This window comes from Malus sylvestris, chromosome 5 (genome assembly GCF_916048215.2).
Source record: "Malus sylvestris chromosome 5, drMalSylv7.2, whole genome shotgun sequence".
Taxonomy (NCBI): domain Eukaryota; kingdom Viridiplantae; phylum Streptophyta; class Magnoliopsida; order Rosales; family Rosaceae; genus Malus; species Malus sylvestris.
This window is the reverse complement of record NC_062264.1, coordinates 41,777,960-41,798,476: the sequence shown is the minus strand read 5'-3', so window position 1 is coordinate 41,798,476 and position 20,517 is coordinate 41,777,960. Positions and strand designations below refer to the sequence as shown.

The 20,517-nt window shown below is 39.1% G+C and overlaps 3 protein-coding genes across 3 annotated transcripts; 1 reads left to right on the top strand and 2 right to left on the bottom strand.

Moving 5' to 3' along the window:
• The first annotated feature begins 3,892 nt into the window (after positions 1-3,892).
• LOC126622468 (BES1/BZR1 homolog protein 4-like) lies at positions 3,893-7,314 on the top strand. The gene is made up of 2 exons (XM_050291260.1): positions 3,893-4,277; positions 6,260-7,314. The coding sequence occupies exons 1-2, from the start codon at positions 4,059-4,061 to the stop codon at positions 7,034-7,036; spliced, it is 996 nt and encodes a 331-aa protein (XP_050147217.1). The 5' UTR covers positions 3,893-4,058; the 3' UTR covers positions 7,037-7,314.
• An 899-nt stretch (positions 7,315-8,213) lies between these two features.
• LOC126622467 (uncharacterized) lies at positions 8,214-11,806 on the bottom strand. The gene is made up of 5 exons (XM_050291259.1): positions 11,171-11,806; positions 9,873-10,724; positions 9,402-9,602; positions 8,956-9,151; positions 8,214-8,726 (listed from the first exon to the last, which is right to left on the bottom strand). The coding sequence occupies exons 1-5, from the start codon at positions 11,282-11,284 to the stop codon at positions 8,524-8,526; spliced, it is 1,566 nt and encodes a 521-aa protein (XP_050147216.1). The 5' UTR covers positions 11,285-11,806; the 3' UTR covers positions 8,214-8,523.
• A 6,707-nt stretch (positions 11,807-18,513) lies between these two features.
• Positions 18,514-19,705, bottom strand: LOC126624800 (uncharacterized). The gene has a single exon (XM_050293911.1). The coding sequence runs from the start codon at positions 19,595-19,597 to the stop codon at positions 18,725-18,727; it is 873 nt and encodes a 290-aa protein (XP_050149868.1). The 5' UTR covers positions 19,598-19,705; the 3' UTR covers positions 18,514-18,724.
• Between the last annotated feature and the right edge of the window lie 812 nt (positions 19,706-20,517).

The window sequence follows — 20,517 nt, the reverse complement described above, 5'->3', positions numbered from 1 at the left end:
TGTTAATTGTTGATAAGATAACCTTGTTTTTCTCATTAAATTTGTTAAAAATAAGATAATACATCATGGTTTTGTAAAAAGTGGAGGGCTTTCGTTTGCAAATTTGTATAAAACGACCCAAATACTTTGTAAAGAGAGCATAATGTGTGTTGTCGTTTTTAGGGAGAGAAGGTTGGTCAAATAAGCAGTGTATCTCCGGTGCCTCGTGGGTGGCTGACACATCGGGCATCACGTTGGGCCGCCGGTGGGACGGACATGATTAAGGTATATATAAAACGGTGGACCCCCACCACCACCACCACCACCATACGAGGTAGATCCCACAAATCCAGGTGGCATGCACCATGGGTGAATGGCAAAAAAGCTTTGGCGGACCCAACGCCGTGGGATCCAATCTGGTTTTGGTCCGATAGTGGAGTCCGTGGCGCACGTGCAGGTTGTTGAATTTTGGGGCGAATTGATACATGTAACATGAGCGACCCTCTAATTATTTTATTTTACACGTCTTATCTTATGAAAGTGATATATTATTGTCCAAGTAGGAAGTTGCCAATTGACACTTGCATCTCGCTTCTTTATCTTTACAAACTCCTACGTATATTTTAAGCTGTCAATCACATCAAAACCTTAAAAACCTAACAAAATACGACTATTGTGATCACGTTATATTGTCGTTAATTAACGTCGTTTTTTTAGATTATCTTGTCGGTAATAAGATGCAAAATTATGCGTCAGGATTCTAAACTAGGTTGATAAATCTATACCTAGGTTGATTATTGTCGAAAATTATAGTTTCATATTCGCAACATGACAATATCAATTTGAAAGGTAATTTATGCACTGTCTTTTGATTCCGTTTGCACACGGTGAAACACGCTAATAAGAGGTTTGAAGAAATCACCCATTTATCCATACATGTTTAACAACATAACAATGGAAGAGTCATAATTTTATAACAATGAGGTCATAATTTTAGCAAAAACAACTTCATTGGATCATTTCGCCGAGCTACCTACCAAATTATATTGTATTCTCTCGATTTTTGTCAAAGCCTATCAAGTGAGGCATTTTATCGAATACTTGTTGTAGATCATATGGTCGCATGCAAGAAATAAGAGAAGAAAGACAAAAAAGAAGTAGCATGTTGTAGTTAAGTGTTTTTTTACTCATTTTTTCAATTTGTCGCAATTGTATATACAACTGATCTACAAACATAAATATGAATATGCATCGAGACTATGAAACTATTAGGGCCAACAAACAAACGTATGAATATACATCGAGACTACGAAACTATATGAAACTATTAGGGTCACAAGTAATCAATGATCCCATTTTAGCTCAATCCCTGAACCCTAAACACTACCTAATTTACAAGGTAGCAGAAACCACCTGATTATCTGCTAAGGTGATATGACACACGAGGCAGAGGGCCAGAGGGGTGGCGAGCTGGGCCTGCATGACGGATCACGGACACTAGTCCCAAACATTTGTCACATGAACCTCCCAAACAGGACAAGGGACACTAATCCGATGCATGACGGATCACGGTTTATCCAGTGCACCCCATTCCAAAGTACCAACCAACACACACACACACATAGTGCTGACAAGAATTCGAATCTTCGTCGGATCTTCTTTGTGAAAATTTCGGAGATTTTTGAATTATATCCATTCATTATATATCATGCAATCGTAAATTATTTTAAATATTTTTATTTAAAATTAAATACGAACAGCATTTGATAAAAACTGATCGTATGATGTACGATAAACAGACACAATTTACTTATTTTCACTATTCTCATCAAAAGATCCAGAGAGGATCTGTTGGTACTGACAAAAGACAAAAATGACAGCAGAGAGAGAGAGAGATTTTCCCACAGCCACCGCACGCCGGCACGCAATCCCGGCCCCGCCGCATTAAAATTGCCCCCCTCCCCACTGCCCTAATCAAATCATTCGATTTTCTCTCTTCATCTTTGACTATTATTATACGTACGCTGCGCTCCCAACCAACCTAGGCTAAGGTTATAGTGGGCGTAGCTTACACTATTAGTTCTACTCGTGGTCTCATTAAAGCGCCGTTCCGAACCCCTTTCCATTTCAGGTTATTAATTATTGCTTAGACGCTCAAATGCAAAAGTTCAATCATTTTCACCACTCAATAATTTACGTTCGGTCGTTAACGTATTGCGAAATTTGTGTAAATTAGGGATAGGCCATTGAAATCGAAAATCGAAATCGAAACACGAATCAAATAAGACTGTATTGAGCGGTTTGATTTTGCGGTTTTGAAACCGAACCTCAATGTAGAAAACGGTTTTGTTTTTGTTTTAGCTTTTGAAAACATCATCTAAATCGAAACTGCACCTTAATTAAATGTCATGTTTTAATTGGTTGTATGTTAGAATCTATACATTTAGTATGGATTCAACCACACTAAAATGTCATCCTTTTCCTAATTTTTACCTTTGGTGCTTCCTCCGTTCTTTAGTATGAATTCAACTACACTAGAATGTCATCCTTTTCCTAATTTTTATCTTTGGTGCTTCATTCGTTATGAATAAACCATCATTCTCCAACACTAGGTAAAAAAAAAAAAAAAATTCCATGTCATAGTCACTGTTATTTTGATCTCCAGATTTTGAAAGATGGAAAAAGAAATACTATGTAAATGAATGGTGTACTAAACATTTAAAGAATTAAAGTATGTATACACTGAAAATTACATTGTGATCGCATGAAATAAGCACCTAGTTTTTGGTAAGATTAGATCCTTCACCCTTGCTGTTTTTGGAATTGTCTGCTAATGACAATTACTCGAATACAATCTACAAGTTTATTAATTTTGTAATGTGTGGAAAATGAGACTGTCTTATGTGTACGTAGGTGTAAATTTTAAGTTGTATATTTTTTTCTCAAAAATCGAATCGAAACTGTTTGAAACCGTACTGAACCGAACCAAACTAAACGTTTTGATTTCATTTCGATTTTGAAACCGTACCGAACCGCATCACAGAAGTTTTGGTTTTGATTGCAGTTTTACTCAAAACCCCATCGAACCGAACCGTGCCCACCCCTAATGTAAATCAACATTAACACATGCGCGTAAATAGCTGACAACAAAACATATCTTTAAATCAGAAATTGAAACTAAAGTGAGCTGATTCTTAAAACTAAAAGAAGAGAAAAAATAGTGAAATGAGCGTGAGAATAGTTAGCAAATTAATTTGCTTAATATCGTTTGGACATTTGTTCACCGTTACTAACATTTTAGACAATCATCGTCACGATGCTACGCTATATTAATAATTCGTTCGTAGTCTGCCCACTTGTGCATGTTGTTAAAAAGTGTTTAAACCCTAGACTCAACTCAGTTTGGCCTTGAAATATTGGTAGCTTGGTTCAATACTCCAATTAGCGCGACCCGGGAAAAGATTAGGGCCGGTCAATTGCAAGATTTGTCAAAATTAGGCGATCTGGTCAAGTGAATGTGACCGTTTGAAATTTTGTCACAATCATGACAAGCCTAATCATAACCTTATCCCCAATAGCCCCTCTCTCCCACTCAAATTCCCCATTTTGCCCATTCCTGTCTTTATCCCTAATCACTCCTGCTTGGCTTTGTTAGAACATCAAAATATAAATCAACAGGCAAAGCAATCATTTTAATGCTATCTATAAACCAAAACGACGCCGTGGTCACTCGTAGCTGCCGCAAAAGTCCGGCTACAACCGCAACCTTTTCAAAAAGCCTAAACACGTGTTAAGCCCCGTGATTCCGGAGTCGGAACCCAAAAGCAAATCAAAACAAAATGAGTGGCACCCTTCGTAATTATTTTCTTCATACAAGGGCAGTTACATTTACTCGTTGTATTTAGCTCGCCCTCCCCCAAACTCCCCCTCCCCCGCCTCACTTCCCTCTCTCTGTAATAAAACCACTCAGCCTCCACCAAAAAACCGCCAACTCCCGGTTCGCGCCACCGGTCCTCCCCGCTTTCCGGTAGATCCGTTTGGTTCGCCGAGAAAGTTAATCAGAAACGCCGCGCGACCGAATGATGACGTCGGGAACCAGAATGCCGACGTGGAAGGAGAGAGAGAACAACAAGAAGCGGGAGCGGCGGCGCCGTGCCATCGCTGCGAAGATCTACTCCGGGCTGAGGATGTACGGAAACTACAAGCTCCCTAAGCACTGCGACAACAACGAGGTCCTCAAAGCTCTCTGCAACGAAGCCGGATGGACCGTGGAGGAAGACGGCACCACTTACCGAAAGGTACACACACAATTCATCCCCACTCCCTCTATCTAAAATTCTCGAAGCATTTTCAGCTCGATTGCGCACGATAGCAAATCGGCTTCTGCGCCGTTAAATTGCGGCGGCGGTGCTCGAAATCTGTTCCCGATCCAAATTTGTTTCTGTGCGTTTTTGAAAACTCTTGGTTAAGGTAGCTCAAGCGGCGGAGCCGGCGATTAGCCCCGTGCCGATTGCGGCGATCGACGGTTGGGATTCGTTTGATTTCTTAATTATGTTAGCTACCGACGCACGTTAGCACGGAGCACGAGGTTTTTCGAGATTCGCTTCTGCAGCTGCTTTCCATTTTTTTTACATGAACACGATGAACTCGAAGCTCAGAGACGACCAGACCTTTTTGTGTTCCCAAAATACCCTGCCAGACGGGGGGAAATGACCTCCCCGCACACTCGATCCAGGTCGTCCATTCGAGTTTTCTGTCGAGGGCAGTTTCGTCATTTGGCTTATTTTACCCACCTCCATCTTTCACTCGGCTTTAATTCAACTGAATGTTCTTTCTATTTTATCAGTCTCTGGACCGTGACCTGCTTTAGACTTTTTCTTTTTTTTACTTCTCGTGAGAATCTGTAGATTTCGCGTGAAAGTGAAAATACCTTTTACCGTGGCAAACTTATCGTTTCGTCTTTCCCAAAGTGCCGTTCCACCCGGCTTAACTCTCCGTTGGGCTGCGAGGGCAGTTTGGTCTTTATACAGCCAAAAGGGTGCGACGACCGATGAATTTTGTTTTAATTTATTTTTTTTGGTATTCTATGGCCTGTTTTCCGAGATTTGCGGGTAACAGTACTTTCCCGTTAGATTGAGAACATGGCAATGGCATATGATGGTTTGTGGGCCCGTGCTCTCTTCCTTTTTTTAATCTTGGTGTTTATTATAATAATTAGTTGTTAATTTAGAACGATTAAAATAATGTGCTATATTTTAGGCTCACACGGTACATTTTGGATTCAATTTATAGAACTGGTGAAAAAATGCTTTTTAGTCTTCCGACTCCTAAAATAATGGTTTGCCGTGACGAAACTACCATCTGATTCCTTTTTTTTTTTTTTTTTTTTAGAAAAAGTGACATATTAGTTTTGGTTTAGCAATATTTGTCTTCATTTAGTTTGACCCACGTAGGTGTTAGATCTTGATACTTGTGTCGATGAGTTCGATACCTAATCTTAACTAGTAATGTTAATGTTGTGACAGGGTTTGGCCCAAAAGAGAGATTTATGTGAGAAAAGGGTGATTTTATTGATGGATTTGCCTTTTTTGGCCAAATTTGTAAATGCGAATCTGAGGCAGGAATGCGTGTGCGGTGGTGGGTTTGAGATTGTGATGGAGGGAACATGTTGGGGGATGGCGTGTCGTGGAGGGGCCGATAACCAACTAATAACATGCATGCATCCACTGTTTGACATTATTGCCCCCTCTTTTAATTGTGTCTTTCTTCTGTATTTAGGTGCAATTAGTCAAATTACATCTGTGTCACCATTCGTTGTTAATGTAACACTTGTCCCCTCGTTCATGTAACACTTGTTACGGGATTAGGTCACCTCGCGCGATGATTGCTGTAGGAACAAAGGATGTGAACCCGAGTGCATGCAAGTTTTTTCCCGGCTACTCTCTGAAAGGATTCTTTCGGGGAGAGTAGCCGGATTGCAGTTTCGTAAGACTTTTATCATTGGTTCAATGCCTTTTCGAACTTGCAACAACTATAGGAGTGATGATCGTAGAACTCTGCTCGTTTGTGTTATCCTTTGGTGCAGAAAACATGGTTGTAAAGAGTAATCGGTCAAGAACAAATCTTTCTGCTTCCATCAACTATTTTATCTGTTCAAATTTAGGAAAACAATTTTACGTCTGCTAGGAAATTGCGTTTCTTAATTCGTTAGACGTAAAATGGTTAATCTGGCTTATTATATTGGTTTGTCTCACCATATCTTATGTGTTCATTGTTGCAGGGATGCAAACCCGTGGATCGCATGGACATAATGGGGGGTTCTACATCAGCAAGTCCGTGTTCATCATACCAGCCAAGTCCGTGTGCGTCCTACAATCCAAGTCCCGGAGCATCCTACAATCCAAGTCCTGCCTCATCTTCCTTCCCAAGTCCTGCTCGCTACCCTGCAAATGGAAACGGTAATGCTGATGCCAATTCTCTGATCCCATGGCTTAAAACGCTCTCGTCAGGCTCATCATCCGCCACGTCCAAGCTCCCCCAACTCTTTGTTCAAGGGGGTTCCATAAGTGCTCCAGTCACCCCACCACTGAGCTCCCCAACATGCCGAACTCCTCGAACCAAGAGCGATTGGGACGAAGCAGTGGCTGGCTCAAACTGGGCAGGGCAGCATTATCCTTTCCTGCCTTCGTCCACCCCACCAAGCCCCGGTCGCCAGGTTCTGCCTGATTCAGGATGGCTTGCTGGACTGCAAATCCCCCAGAGTGGCCCATCATCGCCAACATTCAGCCTTGTCTCGAGAAACCCTTTTAACTTGAAGGAGGCTTTGTCAGGTGGAGGGTCTCGGATGTGGACTCCCGGGCAAAGTGGAACATGTTCCCCGGCAGTTGCTGCAAGTATTGATCACACCGGAGATGTTCCAATGTCCGACGGGATGGCAGCAGAGTTTGCATTTGGCAGTAACGCAACAGGACTAGTAAAGCCATGGGAAGGTGAGAGGATTGAGGAATGCGTATCAGATGATCTCGAACTTACGCTCGGGAGCACTCGAACGAGGTAAGTTGGAGGAACCGATTAGAGGCGAAATGGATCCAGCGTTTGGAGAATTCCTCAACTTTACCGTCTTTAGTTGTGTGCGAGTCTCTTGATGGAGGTTCTTGCGTAGTTTCCACTTCATGTCTCCAGGGTGTTTCAGTTGATCAGTTACAAGTACAGTGAGTAGGAGCAGCTGTTTTTTTTTTTGTTTTTTTTTTTCATTTTTTTTCTTTTATTTTTTTCCTTAACAAAAAAGGACTAAAAATTAAATTATAAATAGTTCATGGTCTTGTGTTAAATTCATTCATCCGATTTTATTCTTCTTTGTCAATTTTTTTCTTTTTTCCACTTATCATTTGGAAGGATTGATACATTAATTTACCTTGATCGCTCGTTTGTTTGTGTATTTTTTATTTTCGATCGAATCATCGAGTCGGGTTTCCATCCATCACTTGATATGAAATAATTGAATCATTTTTTTTTAAGGAAAACTAACGAAAAATCCAAAAAAAACTTCACTTTTAATGAAAAGTCATTTTTAAAGTATAGTGAATAGTTACCAGGGGAAAGGTATAAATGTGGTTTTTTATTAAAAATGAATAGTACCGAAAGTGCCTTCGCCCATGAGCGGTAGGTCTCGGGTTCGAGACTTGGGAGCAGCCTCTCTATAAAATGAGGGTAAGGCTAGCCGACATTCACCTCTTCCAGACCCTGCGTAAAACGGGAACTTGTGCACTGGGTATGACCTAAATTTATTTATGGTTGGATTTGCTGAATTATAAGTGAATCCGCAGGTGGAAGAAAATTTAAATGAAACGGGAAAACTTGGAAAATAACTAGGGGATGTGGTGCATTATTCCGGCAAGGGCAGAGGAAGGCTGCTGGCGAGGACGATGACGCCCTGGTACTTTTAGATTAAAACCCGACAATTCGTTATTAGAACGAAATTTCTTAATAATATTGTCGCAAATCGTCATCGTTTTGGGGAGCAAAACCATGAATCATACATTATGATCCACTCCTCCAGATTAAAGCAACAACAACTAAGCCTTATCATCATCATAGGGATTCTAGGTACAAGAGTGCCCGCTATTGATTACCTGATGCCCACCCCCTCCTTTATCCAGCCTTGGAAGTTGAAACCGACAGCTTAAGATAAACTTACATAAGCGGAGTTAAACATCTGAAGAACAGCGACAACAAAATACCAACTTTTCTGATTTTGTTTTTTGTTAAGAAATACTTTTTCGGTAAGTTTCTGGTTTTCCCCAGAATAAATGTATAATTTACAGATAGAAAACGAGAAGGAATGATTATATACAGTGGCTCCAATAAGGAACATTTTCCCCCTTCCCTTGCGGTGGTCGCCATGTACACGATAAGTCCCAGAAAGTTTTTCACGGGCAAAGAATGGCAGCAACGAACCTTAAGACAATTGAAAAGCTTCAAAGCATTTATGCATAGAATGTACAAACTTCAACGATTTGTTTCCCCATGATCGCCTAGAAATCTTCAGTGAAGGATTTGGGGACACTGCTCGATCTTCTGATATAGATCTGCAAGAGCACGATAGAGCGTAGAAGCAGCAGGGGGTCGAGGCAACGAGCCAAGAAGAACTTCTGATGCAGTTATTGACTGGCTGCCATAAAATCGAGAATTCACTTTCGTGCGGGTGGTTACAATGCTACCTTCAAGTGAGCATCCAACAAATGCACCTGCAAATGCAATGTTCGGTGAAGTTGTGTGGTATGCTCAATAAGGAAACTATGCAACAAATGCAGGACAAATGATGAAAATATGAAAGAAAATACAGATATAACATCACGATGCCAAACGTATGCTAACTTGCTAAAGTGGACATTTCTGATGGTATAAGGTGAGACATCAAAAAGGCATATGTGAAGGGTATAAGGTGAGACATAAAAAAAGGCTTATGAGAAGCACCTTTACTACAGCTGTATGTATAGCAAGCAGCGTAACCGCCATCACCGGCTCGAACATCAGCTTCAACTGCCCTTCCAACAACGCCAACTGCTGCACTCAAGCCGGCCCCTACTGATAGATGCACATTACCACTGAATGTCTTTACAGCTTCACTTGTCCTCAAAATAATAATAAAGTCTGTCAACTCCCCTCCAGCCTGCAACAATAAAAAACAGGCATGAGAACAGAGTTTTTAAATCCTTAGAAAATGATGAAACACGTGGTGATTTAATATCACTATTCAAACAAGGATTCAATTTAAAATAACATAGAAAGCACAAAATTTCTAAATTTGGTACATTTGATTAAACCTGAACACAGGTATGCACTGGCTATCTTGGTCATAGTGGTCGAAAATTGTCAGACCGGAAATTATAGTCAAAGTTGTTACAGTGAAAATATCATACCTGCATTCCCCAACCTAAACCAAATGTAGAAACAGCAGACGGTGGAGACCAAGAGCCATCTTCTCTACGAGCTATCACAACTCCTGTACCGATATGGTAGGTAACCATAGCTCCAACTTTCACAGCAGTGATTATTGCAAGGCCTTTTGCTTGTCTCAGAATGGTATCTGGAATTGACTTCTCAGGCTTTAGTGAACACACCTGAGGCAATTATTTCCATGAGCAGCATTTAGAAAAAGAAACTCGAGAAAGTTGGAAAGATAATCTCATTCAGAAATTAAGGGTACATTTTAATATCATACAAACAACAATATTCATGAATTCTTCTCCCACCACACATTTATTTAAGTCGGACAACCAAATTCTCAAGCCTAAGCAAACAGTCAAAGTAAAATCACAGATCACTGGCTATTAAAACAGCAAGCATCAATAATTTATTTGTTCAACAATTCTGCCACTTAAGACTCTTACCTTCTTATAAGCACGAATTGCATTTGCCGCCTTGTATATCTCATACTCCATGCACTGTCCCCAAGGAATATTAACCCATGACCTCAAAGTACTAAGGTCTGTAAGATCTTGGGTTGGCACCTGGGCTGCATGGCTTACTTGGTCCATTAAGTACGGCTGGACAGACTCTAGTCGTACACAGCATACATCACAGACTCGTTGGGGATCTGCAACACGAAACTTAGCCGGCATCAAACTCCTTCCCTTAGAGCAGTCGCCACAAAATATTCCTCCACAAAACCGACAGTGATGCCTAGAACACATGATTGGATGAAAATGCACACCACACAGCATACAAGCAGATGCAGAACTATCGGCCAACCATTTTGGGGGATCAGCTTCAATGAGTTCTCTTACATTAGCAAAATTTGCATCAGTGAGTGTTTGGGCCATTTCTTTCCATGCTTGATCAAGGAGATTATCAGACATCCACGAAAGTTTACATCCGTATGTATCAGCTGAAGCTAATGAACTTACTTTCCCACGGGCTGCAAGCAACATTTCTACCATCACATCCCACATAGTCAGCTCCTTTTCATCCCCAATATACTGGCCCCAACCCATGTCACTCTCAGGCAAGTATCCTCCATTAGAGTAGAAACCTTTTACCCACCCATCATGCTCAGCTTCCCACATAGGTGGAACAGAAACAGGTATCCAAATCCCGGTTTCTTCAGAAACGGGAGCATCATAATAAAAGTATTTCTTTTGCTCCCCATTCTCCTTCCCGTGATTCCCAGCATCACATTCTCTAGATTCTGTCATTATTTGATCATCGTTATGCTTCCGCTCTCCATTAACAACTCCATCATTCTGTGATCCACAAAACAGAACCGGTTAGTGTTTCAAATATCCAACTTCGAAAAGACTCAAACTTCCAATTCAATAAGTAGAAAGCCCCAAGCACAAAGCAACACGGCAGCAAAATCAAAACCTAAATCAATCAGAAAGACCTAAATCACTATCTTATTTTTAGAGAAACCCTAATTTTGAAACCACGAAAAACCACCGAAAGACTGTAACTTTCCCATCTCTCCAAATTGAGTTTTACTTCCGAACCACGAAAAGAAACCCTAAATCCTAATTGTTCTCGTAGCCGAGGCAATACCAATTAAATTTTGGGACTTAATCAAGAACAATAAACACAAAGCATAAGATAAGATCAAATTCCAAAATTCAACTGAAACTTAAACACACGCAATAAAAAAAAAAAATCACAAAATCCCAATTCAAATAAAGCAATAGAGGATTGAAATTACCAGGGAAGAATAGAAATTCGAGTGGGAGGTGTCGCCGCGAAGTGAAAAATCCGAAACCCTAGAAGCCAAATCCTCCGCCTCAACGTCAGAATTGAGTTTATGGGGGCCCTCCATTAGTATAACCAAATCAAGCTTCGCCCTTTAATCTTTATGTTCTTCGTCGGCATATACTGATCATCAAGGAACTGAATTTTGCGAGCGACGAAGAAATTAGGAGGAAGAGAAGTCGAAAAATTACAAAATTATTAAAGCATAGAAAAAAAAAAAAAGGATCGATATGGTTAAAGGAGTAGAGGAAGGAGCTGTAATGTCATGTGTATCGGTCTTCGTCTTTTAAACGATTCCTCTCTATCGATTAATATTATTGTTTCCGGGTTTTATTTATTTACTTCTATTCAATTGAAATTATTTATCAACTTTATAAGAAATTTAATTTTTTCCCTACTTTTTGGAAAATAAAACTCAATGAGTCTGCAAATGATAATATTAGAAAAAACAAACGTTGGATAATATGTTGGCACGAAAATTGATATTAAATTTTAAGGTGATAGAAAGACTATCGAGAATTGTTCTCTTCTCCGCACCCTTTGTTCACACAATTCTCAAAGGACAGGAGGAGGTGTGGGCAGCAGGTACCAGAAGCTATTTGTCCCACACATCTATCCAAAAGTAAGGGTAGTTCATCGGTTCCATCGAACAATAATATCTCTCGGCAAAGATTGTGTGAGTGTGCAATTATGCTTATGATGCTTCGCCATAAAATAGATCGACATGTTCTTGTTCTTTTCGATCCACTCGCTTTATATTTCCGACATACAAAGAAGGATGCTGTGGGATTTTAAAAAAAAGTCTTTTTAGCACTTTCCATTATTAAATGATCATAGTTCTACTATATATTCAAGGGAATTTTAACGAAAAGCTTCCGGTATTGTTCACGTTAACGAAAAATCATATTTTTACACTAAAAAGTTAATTCTGGTACTATTCACTTTATCTTTTATTTTTTCATTATCGTTAAAACTCAAAATTTTCAAGCTCTTTTAATTAGTTTTCCTTATATCTAACTGCATAAAAATAAATGCGTATAACCACTTTAATTACAGACTCTAAACTTTTAGATAAGGTCTTAATAAGAGTACATGTAAATAATACAAATAATAATTTTGAAAGAAGTTAAAATTTCAACACAAAACTAAAAGCAATATAAAAAGTAGTTTTAACTGTTTATAGTAGGGAGTTTTAATGAAAAGGGTTTGGACTAACTTTTATTTAATGAAAAACCATCCTAAACTATTATTTAATAAAAATGGCTTAAATTTTAATAATAAAGACTTGAAATTTAATCAAAAATGACAAAAACTAAATACTCTAACGAAAAAACAAGCCCATGTGCAAAACCAAACTTTTTTTTTTACAGGCGCTACCCTTGACGGAAGCCCCATTCTGTCAGTTAATGCCACTACCTTACCCATTAAACACGAAAGTGATGATGGAGGATACGAAAGCCATTAGTATACATGCTGCAAATCCACATGTCAAAGCCCCACCAATTTGAAAGCAAAATCTTTGAAAATCTTGCTTTTAACAAATATAAGCAGCATGTATATATGTCGCACCAAATGTGAAGTACAATGCCATTTGTTCAGCAAATTTTTTAGCTTTTGTTATCATGAAACAAACTTTTCATTGGTATGCTCCAGTAAATTAATGCACAGTAAATAAACGATCGAATAGACGCTTTGTGTTTTTGTTAAAATTAGATAGAGGAAATCTAAAAAACATCCCTTGGATGCTTTTTGTACTCAAATTCAAATCTAAAATCATAACAAAACACCAAAATTTTATAAAAGAAATCTATTACGTTCCATATGGAGTAATTATGTTGTACCAACTGTTTAAATTGAGTTAATATTTGTTTAGACATAAGCTTTTAGGCTTTGATTGGATGAAGTATTTGGGACCCATAAGCTGATGAGAGGTACTAATCTCATTTTCTTGTTAATTACTTATTTCAAATTAATGTTTGCATGTTTGTGATCCATAAACTTAGTAACTCACATCAATGTTTATGATTATGTTTTTTTTTTCTTTTCTGGAAACTAGTTTATGATTATGTTTGGAAGTCTCATGCAATTGCCTTGGATCTATCTCATTATAAAATTGAACTCATGTGTGTATATAGTGTTCCGTTTGAGAAATAATCAGTGTTTAGTTTACGAAACAGTGATAGTACTAGTGTTCTGTTTGAGAAATAATCAGTGTTTAGTTTACGAAACTGTTTGAGAAATAATCAGTGTTTAGTTTACGAAACAGTGATAGTACTATTGTTCGTTTGATAAATAGTCACTGTTTAGTTTACGAAACAGTGATAGTACTAGTGTTCCGTTTAAGAAATAGTCAGTGTTTAGTTTACGAAACAGTGATAGTAATAGTGTTCCGTTTAATAAATAGTCAGTGTTTAGTTTACGAAACAATGATAGTACTAATGTTCGTTTGATAAATAGTCATTGTTTAGTTTACGAAACAGTGATAGTACTAGTGTTCGTTTGAGAAATAGTCAGTGTTTAGTTTACGAAACAATGATAGTACTAGTGTTCCGTTTAAGAAATAGTCAGTGTTTAGTTTACGAAACAGTGATAGTACTAGTGTTTCGTTTGAGAAATAGTCAGTGTTCAGTTTACGAAACAGTGATAGTACTATTGTTCGTTTGATAAATAGTCAGTGTTTAGTTTACAAAATAGTGATAGTATTAGTGTTCGGTTTTAAAAATAGTCAGTATTTAGTTTACGAACTAGTGATACTACTAGTTTGATAAATAGTTCAGTTTGCTTTGGTAAAAAAGTGTGGTTTAGTTTGATAAATAGTTCAGTTTGCTTTGGTAAAAAAAATGTGGTTTTCTAGTTCACTTTGATAAATAGTTTAGTTTGATGAATAGTTCAGTTTGCTTTGATAAAAAAGTGTGGTTTAGTTTGATAAATAGTTCAGTTTGCTTTGGTAAAAAAATATGGTTTTCTAGTTCACTTTGATAAATAGTTTAGTTTGATAAATAGTTCAGTTTGCTTTGGTAAAAAAGTGTGGTTTTCTAGTTCACTTTGATAAATAGTTCAGTTTGATAAATAGTTTAGTTTGCTTTGATAAAAAAGTGTGGTTTAGTTTGATAAATAGTTCAGTTTGCTTTGGTAAAAAAATATGGTTTTCTAGTTCACTTTGATAAATAGTTCAGTTTGCTTTGGTAATAAAGTGTGATTTTCTAGTTCAATTTGATAAATAGTTCAGTTTGCTTTGGTAAAAATCAAAGCAATTAACTAAACTAATCACAATTTCCTAACTTTTAATTTGAACACATCACAATTTCCAACACAATAATCCAAAATTAACTAAGCTAATCAGTCAAGTAAAAATCAGGAGTGCAGATCTTCTGCACCGAAAATCATATGTGGCCTCTCATTGGCTTCCCTCAAAATTTACACTTGTCCCTTAATTGATTCAATATAACACTGTTAACTATCCAAATAAAAACTCTGAAACAAAAAAAGGAAAATAGCAGCCCATTACCCAGTCTTCACCTACAAAGATAGAATCCCACATCAACAATGAAAAGAGGTCAAACCATATGGAAATTGGATGATTGTGATAAACTATTTAAGATGTATATGTACTAGAAAAGTAATTAAAAGAAATTTAAGAGATAATTAGATAATAAAAAATCATCCCTCATATTAAAAAGGAGGTGCCAAATGAAGCACCTAACAAATTGAAAAGCAAAAGCATGAAGAAACAGCTCTGACCGTTTGTTCAAGCTCTTGACCTCCTCTTTTGTCATTTGCCCTCCAAGCCTAGTAGCTCCAGCTTCTAGAATGTAAAGAGAATGCAGGAATGTAAAGAGAAAACTTGTTATGAAATGGTCATATGGAATTTGTAAGCATACTTTGGCTATCAGTAGAGTCCACACCTGAGTGACTACAACCAACGTAGACTGAGAAAAGAATAATGGGTTGACCTCTCTAGATACTATTCGATAAATTTCGCCAAATCGTCAGACATTATCGTGGTTAATTGGAAATGCAAAATAAAATTAATAGAGTTTAGTAGATCTAAAGCATATAGATTCAGTAAACATAAGCTAGTTAGTAGTAAATTTGATTACTTTCGAGTGTACCAGAGAGAGAATACAAAGCAATGACTGCACAAGGTTACGCGAAATCGAATCACCTATGAAGGCCCGTGATTTGATCCTCAAGGACTACACCAAACAAAAACACCGAAACAGGGGCATAAATAAAATAAAATACTTACAATTGTCATGTGTTTGAGAGTTATTTCCAGGAAAATCAACAATTTTAGAGTTTTGAATTTGAACAGGAAGTAAAGAAGAATCACAAACAGAAGAGGAGGAGGATTCTGTTTCTTGCACCTCTTCCTAAAGTCTACATCATCATTCAAGGCGGTTAAAAGATCCTAATACCTTTCAAAAACATCAAGCTCAGACTCTTCCTCTGAAGGAGACATTAAATCATCAATGAAAAATCCAAGATCCCAAAAAGCTCAAATCTAAATAATATAGCATAATTGTGGTACCTCTAATGGCAGGTCGGGGACCGTCCCGGACATCTCGAACTTCTCCTCGGCCTTGACTCCATCATGGATTGAAAGGGTGGCGTCACTGTCGTTATTGACATTATATAATAAATGTCATCAGTGACTGGGTTTAATAAATGCATACCCAAAGCTTGGGCTTCGCTTCCCATGATGGAGGAAGAGGTGGATCTTGATATGGAAAATTACCTGATGAATGGGAGAATCATGGAATCAAGTCATATGGGATCTTGTTGATTTAATAGAGAAAAAGATCAGTGACTGGTTCATGAAACTCAAAATTTTATCATTATTGTTAAAACTCAAAATTTTCAAGCTTTTTTAATTAGTTTTCCTTATATCCAACTGCATAAAAATAAATGCGTATAACCACTTTAATTACAGACTCTAAACTTTTAGATAAGGTCTTAATAAGAGTACATGTAAATAATACAAATAATAATTTTGAAAGAAGTTATAATTTCAACACAAAACTAAAAGCAATATAAAAAGTAGTTTTAACTGTTTATAGTATTGTATTATAAAGAATAATTAGAAGAATTGTATCAAAATCGGAACCCTATTATATATAAATAAAACACATATTACGTTCATTCTTTTTTTGACGTGAGATTCAATCAAAACAACTTTCATCTAACCACAAGGTTAATAAACAGTGAATATTTTTTTAGTTCCTTTATTTATTTATTTATATCATATTTTGTGTTCCAAGTTCCAACCACCACTTTCGAGCCTTAGTCTTGAATAAATTACTCATAGCTCGCCAAGTCAGCATTCGAACATCCCCGCGACAGAACCGGCAGAGACGAACCGCCTTGTCTGAAAAGCCGTCAATGGCAACCGAGTCCCCTAGTCCTAGTTCTAAAGCAGCAACCTTGATCCTCGTCCTGCTACTCTTAGCTACTCTCTACAGCTCCTGCCACGGATCGGACTCTCGGATCCGTCCGGATCGCGACCTGTCGGGCACCCAAAGGAGGAACAGCGGCGGCAATCAGAGTCAGATCCAGAACTGCAACGACATGTGTTCGGAATCGCAGTGCTCCCGCAACCCCAAGTGCCGGTGGTGCCGCAGCGACGTCCTCAACGACATGTGCTTCCCCAAGCTCGAGGCTTTGCGGCTGCCACTTCAGGTCTTCACTTGCAAAATTGACTACTCCCGACTTGGCAGAAATCGTCAGTAAGCTTTGAGTTGATTGATTGAAGTGTCTGCGGCTTTTCATATCTTTTCGGCTTTAATCTAATAGTTTCATTTGTTGAGTTGAGTACTGAATCGTGCAACTGCATCTTGTGATTTGTAAACGTTGTGTTTGTGGAATGAAATTGCTTCTGTTCTTCAATTGAAGATCTGAATCTTGATGGGATGTGATTGAAATTGACAAATTGTGATTGTTGTGGATTACAAGATTGTGGTTTTGCTCGCTAAAGAATTAGGATTGGTGGCGATTTTCGCACTCTCATTTTATCGATTTGCACTCGTCCATCGTGTTTTTACGCTTTGGTAATTGAGTAAACGAAAGGAGAATCAAAGCGTAAAGACAAGGGGACGAGTGCAAGCGGAGAAAATGCGAGTGTGGAAGTCGCTACTCTTCGGATAATAAGGAAGATTTAGTGGTAAGATAACGTTATACTTAGAAAGAGTTTGAGACATATTTTGCAGATTAGGAAGATAAATTACTCAAGGACTTTGCTATACAAAAGACCCCTTCAAGTGTAGGGCAATCATGTTTCGGAACCTTAGGTTTTCACTTTTCACAGCTCCCCGCCCGGAGATGATGTTTGAGGGTTATTTATCTTAGCTTTGTTTGCTTGTCATCAGTAGATTGGCTTCTGGTTGTAGAGCTGCATCCTAAGAACAAGGAGAACAAAAACGAGTAGAGATTCGTTTGCTCGAACGAAGCTTATTAGATCCTCTGCTTTGGCCCTTACCCTCAAAGACATTATCTTCTGTTATACCAAATCATTGCAACGAGAGAACAGTGAAGGATTTTGCTACCAAAACACTGCGGGAAATGCGTTAGCCCGAAACACACGAAGGGGATTCCTATCGGAGAAATACTTCAACTCAAAACTTGCCATTTGTATAGGTTTTTGACAGCTGAGTTAGGAATGCCGCCGTCTCTGATTTTCTACCGTCGCCAGTGGCGTTGTTTTATTTGAAGTGTCCTTATTACGATCAGGGGTAGGAATTGAAGACGTCCCAGTCTGCCAGAGGAAGACAAAGAGGAGGGCTTTAAACGACGCATGAGAGGTGAACGAGGTGGACGCGGGAATTTTCATGGCGCAGGGAAATTAGTGAGTCCAACGGAGGAAGACGACGCGGAGGCCGAGTTAGGCTAAGCCGGTGCTGTAAGAATATAACTTTAACAAGGATAAAGATTCAATCAATTGAATCACAATTCTCAAACTCCATAGCCAGTTCTACTCCATACTCGTAATCTTACAGATGCTTCAGTGGTGTTTGCACCTTTCTTGACGCTCGCTTTCTCGGCTTTCAGAGCGTTGAAATCGGCACGACTCCATTTTTGTAGATGAACGATTGCTGGATGTTAATGGTGCATATTAATTTTTGAAGGAGGAGATCATTTTCTGATGACATTGGAGGTGATTTTTCAGGGGGAAGGCAGCCATGGAAATCGATGGCAGGGAGTGAAGTAGCTGGTGGGGAATTGAGGCTTTTGGCGAACGGAAAAAAAAAGCTTTTAAATTCAAACTGAAAAAAGTTTTAAATTCAGCTGCGAACAACTGCATACACGAAATCAAGCTACATATAATTAATTGAGCAACTGAACTGAGAGCTGAGTTTACAAATCAAATCAAATCAAATCTGGTGAAATAAGATGAGCCTCTTTTTTCACTTTTTTTTTTTCACTTTCCCTTAAAATTCCAAAAAAAAATTGAACATTGCCTGTTCAACTTCATCAGAAAAAGAAAAAGAAATCCCATTGAGCCAAATGAAAATCACACTGCTTTGCCGTCTTTTGATCCACCGCCGTCGCCTCCGCCTCCGCCGCCGCAGCCAACAAATTTCTTCACAGCGTCCCTCATGTCCTCACAATCCAACCCTTCGAAGAACTCCACCAACGTCCCCAGCTCCCGGTCCGCCATGTCATCCACAAACGGTCGGACCGGAACAGCATTCTCCGGTTGAAAGATGTACGAATTGGGATTGTCGTCCACAATCACCACCCGGCTCAAGTCTCTCCCCAGCCCGGACAAGTCCTTCACGAACTTCCCGTCCACTTCTTTACACGAGTCCCGATAGAGCCGGTGCGAAATCGACCGTTTCCTGTCCAACCGGTCCAGCACCAGCGACGCGTACTCTCTCAACCCTGCCGTGAACACCACCACCTCGTACATCGCCCCTAACTTCTCCAACAACTCGTCCACTCCGGGCCGCTTAAGAACATAAAAATTCATCTCGATTCCGTCGATCTTCGGCCGCACTATGAAATCGAACTTCTCCGGAGGCGGGTCGGCCTGTGCGTGCACCAAGGTCTCATCCAGATCGAGAATCACCGTCATCGTCTCCGGATAGAAAAGCGGCGGAAGCGGCGGCTCGAACGAGAGCTTGCGGCAGAGTGGGTTTCCCGATCCGGGTTCGGATTCCGGCTCCGCCTCATGGACTTGGGCTTTCTTGAGGATCTTGAAGCCCTTGTGGCGGTTCGGGGTGCCAATTCGCGCAAGTTTCGCGAAAAGCTTGACGAGGCGGCGCGGGCAAGTGAAGAGGGAGGCCAACACGGCGGAGGAGACCTCGACTGCAGCCTTCTTGGCGGAGGACTTTCCGCGATTGCGTCGCCTGTTGGCGCTCTTCTTCACAATCTTGGACACCATTTCCTCAAAATTCAATTTCTTGCTTTCCCAATTGCTTCTTTGAAATCTTGATCAGAGAAATCAAGAGAGAGAGAAACAGAAATATACAGAGAGAGAGAGAGAGATTGGAGGTTTGAAATAAAACGGTGGTTTGGGGGAGTTTTTTAAACTTTAGCTTCGGTGTAACGGTCGTCAAGTGTAGGTTCGGATCCGAAGCTGAGGCTAAGTCTGTTTGTTTTGAGTGGGAGTGGCGGTTGTTGGTTCGGGGGGATCGGCTGGCTGCCAGGTTTCTTCTTATTGCATTAAAGAAGGTGTACTTAGCTTCACAATAGACTAATAATAATGTAGTTCAAATTTATCTTTTGATGATAATTGAACCTATAACCTCTCACTTATAAATGAAGAGGAATACTGCTAGACTGTTGTACTGAGTAGCCCTTGAGAACCTTCTTATTTGTTCTTGTTTTTGAAGAGGAAGCTTCTGTAGTTGTTGGGTGATAATGTATTGCAATTATCCTTTTTTTTTTACTAGCATTATAATTAATGTATACGTACAAATCAAAAGAAAATTAATTCGACTTGCATGGATATACCGTATACTAAAAGCGCATTAGACATGCATTTTTGAGCAATTATCACTTGCAGTCCATTATATTCAAGTAATCTCCTCGAAAGTGAAGCACCGCTGCAACAAGGTGGCTGCTTATGTTTTCAAAGAGAAAGGTGTATCTCATTGGGGTTGATTGAGAACCAATATGGGTTTTCAATACTCTCGTTGATGATACTAATGTATCTAATTTTAGACATCGAAATTTTAATAAAATAAATGTTCACCAACGAATTAAATTTTGACTTCTAGGGCCGGATTATGTGGCACACACTATGAGTCTCGCCAAATTGCACATATTGCATGTGACTCATCAAAGCCATATGCGTCATCA

Coding starts and splice junctions, on each gene's coding strand:
- LOC126622467 (XM_050291259.1), bottom strand. CDS start 11,284: ATGGAGGGCCCCCATAAACTCAATTCTGACGTTGAGGCGGAGGATTTG. Junction 9,152..9,401: donor GTTTAGGTTGGGGAATGCAG/GTATGATATTTT, acceptor TTATTGTTGCAG/GCTGGAGGGGAGTTGACAGA. Junction 8,727..8,955: donor TACATACAGCTGTAGTAAAG/GTGCTTCTCATA, acceptor TTGCATTTGCAG/GTGCATTTGTTGGATGCTCA.
- LOC126624800 (XM_050293911.1), bottom strand. CDS start 19,597: ATGGTGTCCAAGATTGTGAAGAAGAGCGCCAACAGGCGACGCAATCGC.
- LOC126622468 (XM_050291260.1), top strand. CDS start 4,059: ATGATGACGTCGGGAACCAGAATGCCGACGTGGAAGGAGAGAGAGAAC. Junction 4,278..6,259: donor ACGGCACCACTTACCGAAAG/GTACACACACAA, acceptor TCATTGTTGCAG/GGATGCAAACCCGTGGATCG.